General features: G+C 33.7%; 1 protein-coding gene across 4 annotated transcripts in view; it reads left to right on the top strand.

The window, feature by feature from the left end:
* The window catches only part of RUNDC3B (RUN domain containing 3B), a 147,746-nt gene that overhangs the window by 57,624 nt on the left and 74,561 nt on the right, over positions 1–15,561 (top strand). For 2 of the 4 annotated variants that reach the window (XM_060157172.1, XM_060157170.1), the window contains exons 3-5: positions 2,144–2,194; positions 8,030–8,163; positions 15,079–15,164. In XM_060157172.1, the coding sequence (XP_060013155.1) occupies positions 2,144–2,194; positions 8,030–8,163; positions 15,079–15,164 (271 nt within the window). The remainder of the gene's footprint in view (positions 1–2,143; positions 2,195–8,029; positions 8,164–15,078; positions 15,165–15,561) is intronic. The other 2 variants (XM_060157173.1, XM_060157171.1) reach the window with 1 other exon arrangement.

Here is a 15,561-nt window from a genome sequence, read left to right as displayed (position 1 = left end):
TAACATCATATATTTTAAATATGTAAAGAAATTTTATGTATTTTATATATTAATATCCTATATTTTATATGTGATATTATGTATTTTATGTTATAAATATATTTAAATAAATATTTAATATTGTATACTTTAAAACAAAAGTTTTAATTTCAACTGCAAATGAGAACGTTTTCTAACAAGCACTCCTTGAGCCACTTTGAAATAATGTAAGCTTTGTCGTTCATTTATATATATATTTTGGGGAGCAACTAAGCTAAGACTTTAAATTTTATATGAAAAATATTTACCTCATTCTCAGTGCATGTTTACTGCCCCATTATTTTTCCTATTTCTGAGGCTGTAGTGAGAACTAATATCCAACCAGAAAAGCCAGCTGACTGATTCTCTCCATGTGTCAGATCTTGTCTGTAGCCAAAGGAGTAGATCAGTGTGAGGCTACAGGGAACAGGGGTGTGCTGGGTCTAGGCAGGCTCTCTCTGGGCCTCTCCTTTCCCATCTACAAAATGACAGTGGTGTTGAAATTTGACTACAGATAATTTGGAATCTTGTGGATTGTCATTTGGTCTGGATGCTTCTTGTTGCTTATAACTGACCTAGAGTGAGATATTAAATTATGATTAAAGCAATTAATGCCTACAAATAAGTGAAAATGTTTTAATTGTTAAAATTTTCACATGGTGTTCCATAGCCAGGATCAAAATAACATGCATAACCAGGGCATAAAGGCTAACATATTAAAAGCTTAAAAAAAAAACCTAAACTATAAATTGAGCTTCATAATAGATTCAGTAGTTGTTTCCCATTTTGTACCAAGGATTGATTAAGCCATGACATAAATCTGGACATGATGCATTTTACTTGATACATTTTTTGAAGTAAAATTACTTTAAGTACAGTTTTCCTGGAAATTGTTTTTACTTTGATAACTTTTGATTACGTAAATGACTACAAGTAAGATACATAACTTTCAAGGCAGAGCTAGTAAATATGGTTTAAACATTAAGAATTGGTATTCTTAATATTTTCACTGAAAAGCATTCTGTTCTGATTTCCATTTAATGCGGAGAGATTTTCATTTTGTTTGTTGTAGTTATAGAAAGAGCATTATGTTTTAACATGGGCTTAACTAGGGTACCTTTTGGATATGTGTTTCCAAATTTAATATTCATTTACAGTGATACAAATAGGAGGATAGAGGTGAATAGTAGAGACATAGAAGTGACCAATAGCACAGCTATATATATCTCCTTCCTTTCATTTTTTTATACACTACTGACTGTGTTTGGTTGGTTGGTTTTTGTTTAGTTTCATAAAGTATTTGGAAAGGTGTGGAACCATGTCCTATGGGAGATTTCAGTGTTTGCTTATGAAACAAAAAGATATCATCTGTTGGGAATACGACTTCAGAAATTTGGCTTTGGAGTTTTCCTGTATAGGAATTGCCAAACAACATAGGCAAGAATTTATAGTACTTTTCCAGATGGTGATTGTTAAACAATAATTGGAAGCTGTAGGAAAAACTGTATTTTGCATGAAGTAGGCATTTAGGCAACATTGGTTAAACTGAAGAACATTTTACTAGATATTTAAGTGCTGTTCTCATAATTCTGAAAAAAAAAGACATACAAACTTTAACTCTGCTTAGACCAAAAAAAGAAACAACTGCTCTTCAAAATGAATTTTATAACTTTTAGAAAAGTTAACAGTAAAAAAAGTGTATTTATTTTTAAAGTTGAAACCTTTCTAAGCCGTATAGTTCAATAAGTGAGTAATTTTTCTAACCAATCGTATAAATTTTGAGGTGCAAAGCTAGCAAATTCAGTCAGGCTTCTTTATGTTTGGCTAAGAATAATGGAGGTGAAAGTAGACAGGGAAAAATAGCTTCTCATTTATTTCTGTGACTTAAAGACATCCTATCATCTCCAATAGAATAGGCTACAGGAACCAGCTTGATTTCCGTGCTGAGTAGAGCATCAGCTCAATTCATCTTCATTGAGTTCATTTTATTTATTAGGTAAAAGTGATGTTTACTGCATCAAGATTATGTGTAGCCATCTTATTGGGGCCGTTCAGTTTGCTATTGTAAACTTGATGTCAGGTTTCTTAAATATCTGTGTGTTGTTGTTGTTTATTTTTTTTAAAGAGATTTCCCAAAGTTGCCGATGGCTGGCTCATCTCCAAATACCTCTTCAAGGTACTCTATGCTGGTGATGCCTCCTGCCACTGAGCTGCACGGCAGCATGGAATTGACTTACTGGGGAGGGCTGTATCAGTTAAGTGATCTTTCTTAGTACATTGCATGGGTTTTGCAAAGCTTTCTATTTTTGTTTTTGTTAATCCAGAGGGCAGAACTATGCTTTATGCTAATTTTTAAATCAAAAGCTTTTTGTGAATCCACACAATATAATAATCCATTTGCTCTCCTTCTCCTACATGACCCCTCTATATTTCTATTAAGTTTCATGGTTTTAAGCACAATTTTATTAATCATGCATCTCTGTGTTATTTATATTTTATTATAATATAAGACTTATTGGTTATTTTCTCAGTTTTATAAGTGCTGTGTAGTAATATTTGTATTACATGCAAACTGGGTCTCAGGGAAGCTGTGTGAATTTCCAGAGTTACTCAGTAAAACATACATGGGCGCTGTCAACAGTAACTGTTTCACTGTTCTTGAACCACTAGTGGAAGTATATTCCTTAGTTTCCTTTCTTCCAGATAGAATATATGCCTTTATTCACTTACTCAAAACTTTTTTATTGAGTTCCTGTTGTATGCAAAGCACTGCTAGGCCTCTGTGCTAATGACCTAGCCTTTTATTATATTTTTCACTTAGAAAAGAAATACATAGTTATTATTTTTAAAGATTACTTATAATAAGAAAGGTAGAAAGTAGAAAACAAATGTCTTCTCATTTCCTCAATCCTGATCCCCACAAACAATCCTTTAAACAATTTAATGTCCCCTATGTATAACCTTAATCACTACTGAAACACATTATGCTTGATTTCTTCAGGGCTACACATTTATGCATGGCTCCCTGTGTGGACGTCAGCCCTCGGTACTCTAATTCAGTCTACTGGTATTCTAAGCTTTATGTTAAAAAATGCTGGTGGAAGAAAAAAACAAAACCTTTGAACTCTGCCTTGGAAAGATGGTAAAATTACCTGGATAAAAAAGCCTATTAAGTAAAATTCAGTTTTCAGATTTTTGGTGAACCTGGTTATCTTAATATTTTTTTGTTTTGGAAGATTAAGAATTGGCTAATTTTTATGGTGTAGAAACATACCTTAGATGTTTGTTTGTGATAAATTCCTTACCAGTGAACAAGACATTAATTGTCAGTACCAGAGCGTAGTAATTACATTTTATAGATTAGTGACTGTGATTCATAGTTGCTAAATGATTTACTTGAGGCACCTTGTAAGTAACGTAGTGAGCTAGCAGTATTAAGTACAGTTGAGTATCTAATCTACACTCAGATTTCTTCAGATCAGCTGAAAGTGTAATTAAAGGGTTTTTTTAAAGTGTTTAAATTTGTTCTTTTTTAAAAAACATTAACATGAGACTTTATCTAGAAAATTAATCAAGGTCGTAATTTTACTTTCAAACCTGGGTTGTCTGATAAATATAAGCTTCAACTAATAGTAGTACTTTTTAAAAGGAAAAGATTCTGACCTTTTGTTGACATGGGAATTTTCTCTATTCAGTAAAAAGATAGTAGAAAATATTAAACTAATTTTCATAAGTTAGCAGTAAGAAATTTAGGATTGCTGCTATAAAATTTACAGTGAAAAGTTAAGTACTGAAATATTAATATATTGGCAACAATAAATCCATAAGTAACCAGTTTCCTTTAAGTATCTGAAACTTTTGCAATATCAGAGTAGCTTATTAAAATTAAAATGGGACTGTATTTTATTGCTTGTCTAGATGAATAGCAGCTCCAAGGTAATAGTCTTTGTTGTTATCATCTAGGTGATATATTGTAGCACTAACAAAACTTAAGCTTGTGAGACCAGTCTTACATTGGCTCTTTACATAGCGAAGTACTAATACAAAGGGTGGAGAAAGGAAGTCACTTAACAGATTCATTTATATTTTATATTATCAAACGATGATGTGTCATTAGCCACTACTAAATAGAGAACCACTTTGGAAAGTTTAGTTCTTGTTTTTAGAAGGTCTCATCTTGCCATAAAATAAGATAAAAGCAAAACACGAGTATATTACATGATGTGACTATATTATTTAAGTTAGATACCTTAAAAAATATTAAGGTAGGTATCTAAAGTAATATTAAGTTAGGTGTCTAAGTTAAATAATATAGAAGAGTAATTTTAGAATAACATTGGATCTTAGAGATCACAGGCCATTTTAAGTTGCTGAAAATGAGGCAGTTTAGTGGGAAAGACATCACGTAGCAGGTCTTTTAGTCTAGCAAACTTTCATAATTTATTTCTGTGCCTAAAATGCATTAGAGTTGGATTGATGGGTTGGGAATAAGTTTTGAAAAGCTTGTTTAACTTTGTCTTTGGTAAAAAGTCAACTACTAAAAACATATAAAATTGAAAGCACTTTATACACTTACACTTGTCAGCAACGTTAAAAAGAGAATTGTTAGTGACAGCATAATTCTTCTCCTGAATAAAATTTCTTCAAAATGTAGGCTAGTCAGTTTCTTGCTATGTGATTTGCTTTTCTGGTTCTTTTTAAAGGAAATGAGAATATCTTTGGAGTGATTATTTATTACCTCAATAATTATTTTTAAAGGCATGATCACCCTGTAGCTTTGTTTTTTAATTTTCCTGTTGAATACTGGTTACAGACTAATAGCCCAAGTACATCTTTTGCTAGCAGTTAATCTGTGTTTAAGTAAAAGTGATGTTCAAGTAATAATATCTCAAATAACCAATTGAACACTTCCATTATTTTTAATTAACTTCAACCTTTTTCATAGATGCAGAAATTATTTAATTATTTAAATAAAACCCTAGGATACATGGACAATTTACATGAGAGTTCATTTGGAGGTTCTAACAAGGGACTCTTAACCCACATCCTTCTGAATGTGAAAAATTCAGGGTCTTGATTTAAAAACTTCATTTTGGAAATGATGCACATGAAAGAGAAAGGAAGGCAGAATCAAGCCAAGTCATCCTCTCATCTAGTTTGTTGAGTAGGTAGCAGTGTTGGGAAGATACTACTGGTATACTTAAGGCCCTGCAAGTCATGGCAACATGTCATTTTGTTAATTGTTTAGTTTCTCAGTTCGTTAGCTAGGAAATCTTGTCATTGTCTCTTGGGTGAACGTCTTGTAGGCAGCATATCCTACACATAGCAGGAATCCTAAGGATTTAGCGCCCATTCCTTTTCTGTTTAACCTAAGCCTAGACTTTTAGTTTCTCTATATCTTTGTTTCCTCTCCTGCAAAAGGGGGCTCTGTTATATTCTTTTGGTTTTCAACAGCTCTACTTTGAAACTTCTCATAAATTAATTTCCTCAGTCATGCCAAACTCATGAGAAGATTTAAAATAAAGTCACCAGAAAAATCTTGTGATTCTCCTTTTGAGGTCCCTGGCAGTGTATGGTACTCCATTTCTTGAGGGAAGTGTGGTAGCTATTCCTCATTTTTAAATTGCGGGACAATCCCAATTAATAGAAGCCAAGGAAAATTAGTCAAGACTAGATTTTAGAGAGGTAAATTTAGAATGGTTGATATGGTAAAAGGTTGGATTAGGGAGTAAATTTTAAAGATTTTTCTAGATTCTAAGCAAGTAATGGGAGAAACTTCACTGTGCATCTCATTCCCACTTTGCAATGCAAGGGGACCTTGGGTCTCTTGACTATTTGTATGATAATAGTAATAACAGTAGTAATCATTGTTAATATTTGTATTAGGCTGTATACTAATTGCTGCACATACATTATTTAATCCTCACAGCAGTATTATCATGTAGATACCACCATTATTGTCAATTTATAGAAGAAACTCAGATTGGTAGAGTGAAGTTAAGTCATTTGCTTAAGATTGCATGTCTAGAAAGTGATATAATTCTGGCCCACCAGGCTCAGAAGCTCATATTCTTACCATTAGGCATCTTGTTTCCTCTCCAAATGGCTAACAAATTGACAACATGAAAATTGCCCCAAAGACAGACTATACTGAGATCCTGTTCTAGGAACTTTTTTTAACTAAAGAAGAGAGGGGGCAAAGAAAAGTGATGGGGAGAGATTGAGAAAAAGAAGGAAGATTATAGACATTCCTATAGATTTGTATTTTTTGGTAGTAAGATTTAATTTTTAAGGAGACATTTGAGTTATATAGATGTTTGAGTAAAGATTTCTAGATGCTTTTGTATTTTTAGTTATTTGTAGACAAAGCTAAATGTATTTGTCCAGAATATTTGATATCTGTAATCTAGCATGCAGACCTCTTGATACCAGGTTGTTACTGAGCTGTTTCTGTAAAAAGATACTAATTAGATTTTTTAAATTCAAATTTCTATATGCATTGCAATTAAGATTTTGTTTTGTGCTGATTAACCAGTTGATTTGTTTAGTAAATATTTATTAAATGCCCACTATGAGCCAAGCACTGTGTTAAGTGCTGGAGATAGAATTGAGGACAAATAAGATACAGTCCTTGCCTTAGTGATCTTACCACCTAATATGTGAGACAATCAAGTAAGCAGATAATTATAAGGGTAAGTAAGCTCAGGGTGATATGCCAGCACGTAGGGAGGAGTAACTTACTGCAGAGATCACACGTGGCTTACCAGAAGAGGAGCCCTTGGAAATGTCCTCCATGATGAATAGGGGTTACCTATCATGATATGTGAGCTTTCTGTTGGTTGAGTAACCATACTATTAGAAATACCAGGGGGATCTTTTAAAAAATACCAGTGTGTAGGCCCACCCCCAAAGATTCTGATTATTTAGTTTGGGTGGAGCCCAGACATGAGAACTTTTTAAAAGAAGCCCAGTCATTCTTATGGGCTGCCCTGGTTGGACACCACTCAAATATTTCAGACGTTGTTCCTAAAATGCTGCTTGTGGACAAGAACACTTTAACTCTTTTTGATGTTGCTTAGAGAGAACGTGTTACTGGGGAAAAGAAGATTGAGATAAATGTTAACTGAAAACAAAGAAGCAGAGATTTTAAAATATAAAAGCTAATCTTTCTTCATTAAGATTGAACAACTTCCCTAGGTAAGAATAATTATTCCAGACACCTGAAGAAATATTAAGATGTCTCTCATGTCCCATTTAAAAGTATTCAGAGTAAAAAATTGTTCCCCTGGACCTACTACTCAAAGTCCTGCATAGAAATATTAATACTAATATAAGATACACACAAAAGAACATTTGTTCTTGAACAATACATAATTACCCAAATCTGGAAGATTAGAATAGTAAATGCCTGAAGGACTTGTCACAGGTTGGTGACTAGAAGAGAGCAGATGAATGACAGTTAGATGAAGGTTTGGTAGAATGGTGGTGAATGGGTGGGAATGATTAGTGAATGTAGGAGTCTCACTGATTATAGGTACTTACAGACCACACATTGTTTCATTTCTTTGAAGTGTCCCTCTGAAGAGGAGAAAAAGTGTTGCCTTTTAAGTTTTTTCTGTTTTTCCAAGAAGAGGAAGCTTCAGGATGCAACTGGTGAAGTTTAAATTAACGCTTAACTAGAACCACAAAGAGGCATACCTGTGTGCTCTCTGAAAGACTGTGTTAGAATAAAAGGATATTAACCTATAAGAGATTTTTTAGTGTCTAGACCCTTTTTACTTCATTTAATTTAATTTTATTGTTGAGAAAACTATGATCCAGATACATTAAATAAATTGCCCAAAGTAACACAACTAGGTAAAGGTAGAACGGGACCAGACTTAAGGCTTTTTGACCCCAGGTGCCCTTTCCACAATCGCACACTCCACTGACATTTATTTCTCAGAGTTTTATTCTTGAGTTTTGAATTTCTAGTCTAGTTTTATTTTGTATTACAATTTGTCTCCTGAAGGTCAAGTAACCTGGTTTGGTTATGAAAGTCCTCGTAGCTTCTGGGACTATATCAGAGTGGCTTGCCGGAAAGTTTCACAGAACTGTATCTGCAGCATTGAAAATATGGAAAATGTCAGTTCCTCTAGAGCTAAGGTAAGGCATAAATAATAATGTGCAGTACGTGTAATCTAATCCTAAACAATTTTGACCCAAATAGAAAATTTTGAGCTCTTTGCTATATAAAATCTTTCTTTTCTTTGTTGGAATTAAGCACTTGACCAAATTTAACATCTTTCAGAGGCTTGTTTCATTTTTTATTTTTAGTAGCATGTAATTATTTTAGAATGCTCTTGAATCTTCACTGTTGCCTTATAAATAGCAGGAAGGTATGAAGCTAGTAACTATGAATTTCTTTTTTGAGAAGCACAGTAAAATATTTCCTAGTCTATGAAGGTTCTACATTTCTTGAATTACCTAAATCAGTGACTCTTAGTGTCCTGCGCTGGCAGTCCATAATGTCAAAACTATTTTCACATAGTACCAAATTGTTACTTGCCTTTTGCACCGGGTTGATACTTGCACTGCTTATGCAGAAGCAATGGTGGGTAAAATTAACTGGTGCCTTAGCATAAATTAAAGCAGTAGCATCAAACTATACTAGTAGTCATTGAGTTCTTCCTCACCATACATGCAGTCTTAAAAACAAAAACAAAAACCAGTTTCACTTAATGTCCATGATGGCGAAGTAAACATTATTAATTTAATTAAATCTCAAGCTTTGAGAAGCTGTCTTTTTAATATCTTGAGTGACAAAATGGAAAGTATGTATACAGCGTATTGACATGTGATGGTTGTCTCAAGGAAACGTACTCATGCAGTAGTTTGAATTGTTAACTGAACTAGACACTTTTGTCATGTAATACTATTTTTACTTGAAAGAAAAACATTCAAACTATAGCCTTTTTAGACGTAGGCATTTTGTAGACATTTCATAAGTAAAGATGAATGAAGTAAACCTGTTCCTTCAAGAAAAACAGCTTGAGAGTATTTGTTGCCAATGGTAAAATGAAAGCTTTCCAGTAAAAATTAGAATTTTGGAAAACTTGTAGTGTATTCACCATCTTAACTCGATAACTTCCTAGTACTTAAATGCTTTTCTAATAACACTGATGTTGATATTAACAAAAATAGATATTATTTAATGGAATGTGCCAGTATTTTGTAGACCTGCATAACTTACATTTTTTATTTTTATTTTTTTAACATCTTTATTGGAGTATAACTGCTTCACAATGGTGTGTTAGTTTCCGCTTTATAACAAAGTGAATCAGTTATACATATACATATGTTCCCATATCTCTTCCCTCTTGCGTCTGATGTGTGGAATAATAAAATCATGCATGGGTAAAAGATCCATTCAAAGTGTAAGAATGTAATACAGTATGAAACATTCATTGATATGGTTATAGAGTCCATGTTGCAATTAACCTTTAAGAAATTATCACTTACTGAGTTTTGATTAGAACCGAAGGAGAATATCATCCACAATTATCTGAAAAGGCTATTAAATGATTCCTTTTTCCAATTATGTATCTGTGTGAGGGTAGATTTTCTTCACATGCTTCAACCAGAACGACCCATTGCAACAGATAGAATGCTGAAGCAGATACCTAGTTCTCTTTTATTAAGCCATACATTAAAGAGATTTGTAAAAATGTAAAACAGAGGTCTTTTCTCTCTAATATTTTTTTTAGGGAAAGATAGTTATTTTTTCATAAAAATATGGTTTTCAGTGTTAACATATAATGAGTTCATTATTTTTTTAATTACTATATATTTTTAAAGTTTCCAGTTTTGACTTGTAGTGCAGTGAATATGGATAGATATAACCTATGTAAAAACCCTTTGGAGTCCTCAAAATTTTTAAGATTGTAAAGGTCTGAGCTGGTGACATAAGGTATATTAGCTTTAGTATAGTAGTTTATTTTTATTGGTTTGTCATAATAACTTTCCTTACCATTTTTGACACTTAAGAGTTACAGAATGAAATAAAAATGAAGTAGAAAATAAAGGCTGAAAATATTAGATAGTTTTAAGTCGACATAATTTAATTCAATTCATTATTTGACAATCATAACCTAATAAATTACATGTCTGTATAATACACAAATGTATAACAATCATCTTTCAACAGTGTAGTTTTTAAGTTTATTGTTCCTGTATCCATTTTTATTTAGAAAGATTTTTTTTCTTATGGAAAAATTTTGGTTAGCAAAATTGACACATATATTGAAATTAAATATTTTGTAAAACATGGACCAAGTACCTAAATTTTAAAAAAAATTATTTTTACTTTTTTAATATTTTTAAAGGTTACTTTCCATTTACAGTTATTACAAAATATTGGCTCTATTCCCTATGCTGTATAGTGCATCCTTGTAGCCTGTCTTACACCCAGTAGTTTGTACCTTCCACTCTCCTACCCCTATACTGCCCCCCCATCCTTGTTAGGATAAGCAACCTTATCCCTTGTTCCTTCTATGATATAAATTTAACATATTAGACCAATTTCTGAATATACTACTCACATCAACCATTCATACATCCATGCATCCTTCCACCTGATAAATTTTTATTGAGCACCTATACCATGACAGAACTGTGAGTGTAGTCTTTAATACATTCTTATGACTTATGTCCCTAATCCTTCCTAGTTATTCCTGGTCTCATCTTCTTGTTTACTTTTTCCTTGTTCAGAAGCTGGCCTTGTCAGTGCTTTGTCCCAGAGGCTGGTTAGCCAAATTTTCTACTGAAAGAGGCAGAGGCAGAGAGAGGGTGTTAATCACAGATACACCAGAATTACCAAATACTAGAACTTTGCAATAAGATATAGTATTGCAAAGAGGCCATTTTTATGTTCATTTTCTATTACTGATTCACAAATCTACCTCCTCTTTTAACTACCACTCGACTTTTCCTATCCCTAGTTCTTTAGTGTGATGGCCCCAAACCTGGAAGTCACACAAATTGGAGGGGCCCTGTAAACACTCCAGGCTTTTATTTGTGACCCCAGAAGGGCTATACCTTGGGAGTAAGGGGAATTCAGATGAAGACCAGCCTTCAAAAGACCTAAAAGCGGTGTCCTTAAGTGGTACAAGGTGATTTTCAAGTACACTGTCTGTCTACCAGAAGAAAAGCAAATCTACTCTAGAGAAAGGTAGCACTAGAGTTGCTACAAATTTTCCTCCACAGTGTCCATTATTTAATCAGAAATCACCAGGTATATCAGGAAACAAGATTAAATGAATAAAACTAAGAAATATAAAAAAGACAATTGAAACAGACCTATGGGAGATGCAGATAATGAACTTTTAAGTAATTATGATATAAATAAAGAAAAGATTAAGAATACTAGAGAACTGGAGTATATAAGAAAATCCAAATAGGAAGCTACAGGATATTCATTCTTATAGAACTTGTACAAAAATCGGTCGTTTGCTAAGTTGTAATTCACCTCAATGAATTTCAGAGGATTGAAATATAAGTATGCTCTCTAACCACAGTAGAATCAATAATAAAAAGGTAACTAGAAAATGCTTATATAAGTTGAATTTGAGAAGAATTTCTAAATAACTCATGGATGAAAGAAGAAATTACACATGAAATTGAAAAATATTTGGTAAGTAATGATAATGAAAATATATAAAAAATTATGCTTAGAGGAGAATAGATAGACTTAAATAGGCTTTTATGTATTTTTTTTAAAGAAAGGCTGAAAAATCAGTGAGCAAAGCTTTCATCTCAAGAAGCTTAAAAAAAAGTAATAAACCCAAAGTAGAAGGAAAGAAATAATGAAGAGCAAAAATTCAATTAAATTGAAACAAATGTACACTAGAAGCATATCAACAAAACCAAAAGTTGGTGTTTTTTGGTTTTTTTAACTAATTAATTAATTTATTTTTGGCTGCGTTGGGTCTACGTTGCTGTGTGCTGGCTTTCTCTAGTTTCGGCCAGCAGGGGCTTCTCTTCGTTGCGGTGCGCAGGCTTCTCGTGGCGTTGGCTTCTCTTGTTGCAGAGCACGGGCTCTAGGTGCGTGAGCTTCAGTACGTGTGGCAGGCGGGCTCAGTAGTTGTGGCTCACAGGCTCTAAAGCGCAGGCTCAGTAGTTGTGGCACACGGGCTTAGCTGTTCCGTGGCATGCGGAATCTTCCTGGACCAGGGATCAAACCCATACCCCCTGCATTGGCAGGTGGATTCTTAACCACTGTGCCACCAGGGAAGTCCCAGTTGGTGTTTTTAAAAAGATTAATATAACTGTTAAGTTTGTAGCAAGGCTACTCAAGAAAGAAAAGAAAAAGAGAGATTATAAATTACCAGTATCAGTAATGAAGAAGAGGTAAAACCCATCGACCCTACAGACATTAAAAATCCTAAAAGAAAGTATTATGAATAACTTCACCTATAAATTAAAAAATTTAAATGAAATGGGCAGATTTGAAAACTGTCACTTACAAAGCTAACACAAAAAGGAAGAAAGCCTCTGAATATTCTGATGTCTACTAAAGAAATTGACGCTATAGTTTAAAATCTTCCCCTTGCAGCTCATTTTTAAATTGAGTTATCTTTTTCTTATGGATTTGTAAGAATTCTTGGCATTCTACAAATGAGATTCTTTTGTCAGATACATATAATGCAAGTATTTTTGTCCACTCTGTGATTTGTCTTTTTACTATCTTAAATGATTACAGTTCATCCCCTGAAATAGAAGGGAAGGTAGAGTGTATGGGTATTAGTTCAATTAGGTTGGTTGGTTTGGTGGCATGAGTTTCCTGTCTTCCAGTTGTGTCTATTTTTTGTTTCTTCATATAGTAAAGTAGGGATAGTATTGTAACCTGACTCACACACAGTTCTTGTGAGGATTAAATATCTTAATGTGTAAAACGCTCTTAAAACAGAGGTAAGCATGTATTAATTACATTCTTAAGAAGTGTTGACTACGTTTATTTTTTGGAAAAACCTTTAGTGGCAAACAAACAAATATTTATGTCTCCCAAACAATAACAGCAACCTTCAGTGGTTCACCATTATCTGATAAAGTCTAAAATCTTAAACCTAATTTTCAGCTTTTCCCCCTTTATGGCCCCAACAAGCTTTATATCTTCTGTTTCTTTTGTTGAAAGAAAAGAAACTGTTAAAATCAGCACCATTTATTATGACAATATAACAAAGAATTCCACAAACATCTAAGGACAGGAAACTAGGTGCAGCCCAGTTCTGTGTGGATTGAAATTAATAAATCAGGAAGCAGGACTTTCCCCCATATTTCTTATCTTAACAATAGCACAGTCTCCTGTGTCTAACTTTCTCTGGAGAGCAGCTTTTCCCGCTTCTGTTTTAGAATGTAGCTTTTTGATTCAAGCCACTACTACTAGTCTCTGTGTCTTTTAGATGAAATTTTAAGAAACTTGAGACTGGGAGCTCATGCTTGCCTCTTCCTTCCTCTGTTCCAATCTGCTACAACTAACTGTAGGTTTCCCTGGGCTGACTCAGCAGAAACAATGGACTGAGCACAGGGCAAGCTAAGGGATTTTTAGGTTAAAAAAGGTGGGCAAACTGACTGGCATGCTAATCACACCCATATCATTTCTTTATTTCCCAACAATACTGCTGCTTGTAGCCTGCTAGATTTTTTTTTTTTTTTAATTTATTGTAATTTTTTTTTGGCTGCATTGGGTCTTTGTTGCTGTGCGTGGGCTTTCTCTAGTTGTGGCGAGCGGGGGCTACTCTTTGTTGCGTTGCGTGGGCTTCTCGTTGCGGTGGCTTCTCATTGTGGAGCACAGGCTCTAGGCGCACGGGCTCAGTAGTTGTGGCTCGCGGGCTCTAGAGCTACAGGCTCAGTAGTTGTGGCGCACGGGCTTAGTTGCTCTGCAGCATGTGGGATCTTCTCGGACCAGGGCTCAAACCTGTGTCCCCTGCATTGGCAGGTGGATTCTTAACCACCGCACCACCAGGGAAGTCCTAGCCTGCTAGGTTTTTCCACGTCTGGATTAACTCCGTTTTCATCCTTCTGTCCGACGGTTTTGGTGAATTCACTAGAGTTGTAGACATTTCTACAGCTGTAGACATTTCAGTGCTTCTTTTTCTATACTGGTAGTCGACCATCATATATATTGGTTAGTGACACCTTTATTCTTAGCTGCCATTGCAGTGTTTTGAATTTCTATATAGTTAATCTTCATAGATTTTCTGGAGATGTGTGAAAGGGTTGAGTGAAAAGGAAAGTAATTGAATTATAAAATTCCCACTAAAAAATATAATCTTTATAGTCTTTCATTCTAAACAAAGAATCCAGAAGAAATGCTTTGGATTATAACAAAACTGGCTAGTCCCAACTATTGAATGATGTTACCTCTTTTCGAAAGTAAAATTAAATTTTTCATATTTTGTTAGAATTGTGTGTTTTCTCTGATTTTGTTCTAGAGTATGCTTCTGGGTGCTTTTGTTGTGCGTTTGTTTTTTCTGGTTTAAATTTTCGGTAATAGTCTTTAGAATATGCTCTGGAGGCACCAAATTCAGTAACTCATGATTTGGATGCATGATAAATAATGAAATTTGGTTGTCTGAAACGTTCCTCTGGAAAGACTAAACAAGTGGTGTGAAGGTGATTATTAATGAGAACGGACTCTTTTCTTCATGTTTTATAAGGGGGCTCATTTTAATTGGCATGTTGATTTGGGCATTGAAGTAAAGAGATATGTCTTGTGATTTCCTTCTATAATTCACAAGAAGTCTGTAACCCAAGTTAAGTCAATATTAATGGTTATGTCCCTTCAGATGCTAGAAAGTTAATCTGACATGATCTACCCTGCACCTTCAGAGAACAAAGTATATACTATATATAATTAAAATTTACCTCATCTTATCTACTTATTTTTTAGTCTTTATCAAATGCATATTTTGAGTTATTCTTTGCATATTAAAATGTTTATATTTTTATGACATAGCAGGCAAAATATATTTTAACTTCTAATTTTTTTTTTCATGTTTGATTCTTTCTTCTTCCTTTTAGGGTAGAGCCTGGATCAGAGTAGCACTCATGGAAAAACATTTATCTGAATACATCTCTACAGCTCTGAGAGACTTCAAAACAACCAGGTTTAAAAGTCCTTTTAATTTTCAATATATATTTAAAAGATTTACCAGAAGACTTAGCAGTAAGAATAGATGAAGACGCATTTGTTTTTAAAGTCCTTGCCTATTTTATTTCCTCCTTTTTGTACTTCTCAGATAAATCCACTGTCTTCTCAGGAAAATGCAGTTTCTCAACTAAACATACATCTTACCTTGGTTTATCTTTTCAGGCCTCACATTCTGCCTGGAATATCTTTTTTCTGAACAATTTCTGATTCTTACTTTTTCAACACGTGAAGTTTCATTTTCTCCACAGACTTTTTTCTAACCAATTTGGAGAAAAATCTGTGAAATTCCTATAGCATTCTTTCTCTTTCCACACCACAATATTTATTTCTTTAATTCTTATATAATATAATTA

This window comes from Lagenorhynchus albirostris, chromosome 8 (assembly GCF_949774975.1).
Source record: "Lagenorhynchus albirostris chromosome 8, mLagAlb1.1, whole genome shotgun sequence".
Taxonomy (NCBI): Eukaryota; Metazoa; Chordata; class Mammalia; order Artiodactyla; family Delphinidae; genus Lagenorhynchus; species Lagenorhynchus albirostris.
Note: the sequence above shows the minus strand (reverse complement) of the source record. Positions and strands in the feature narration are given on the sequence as shown.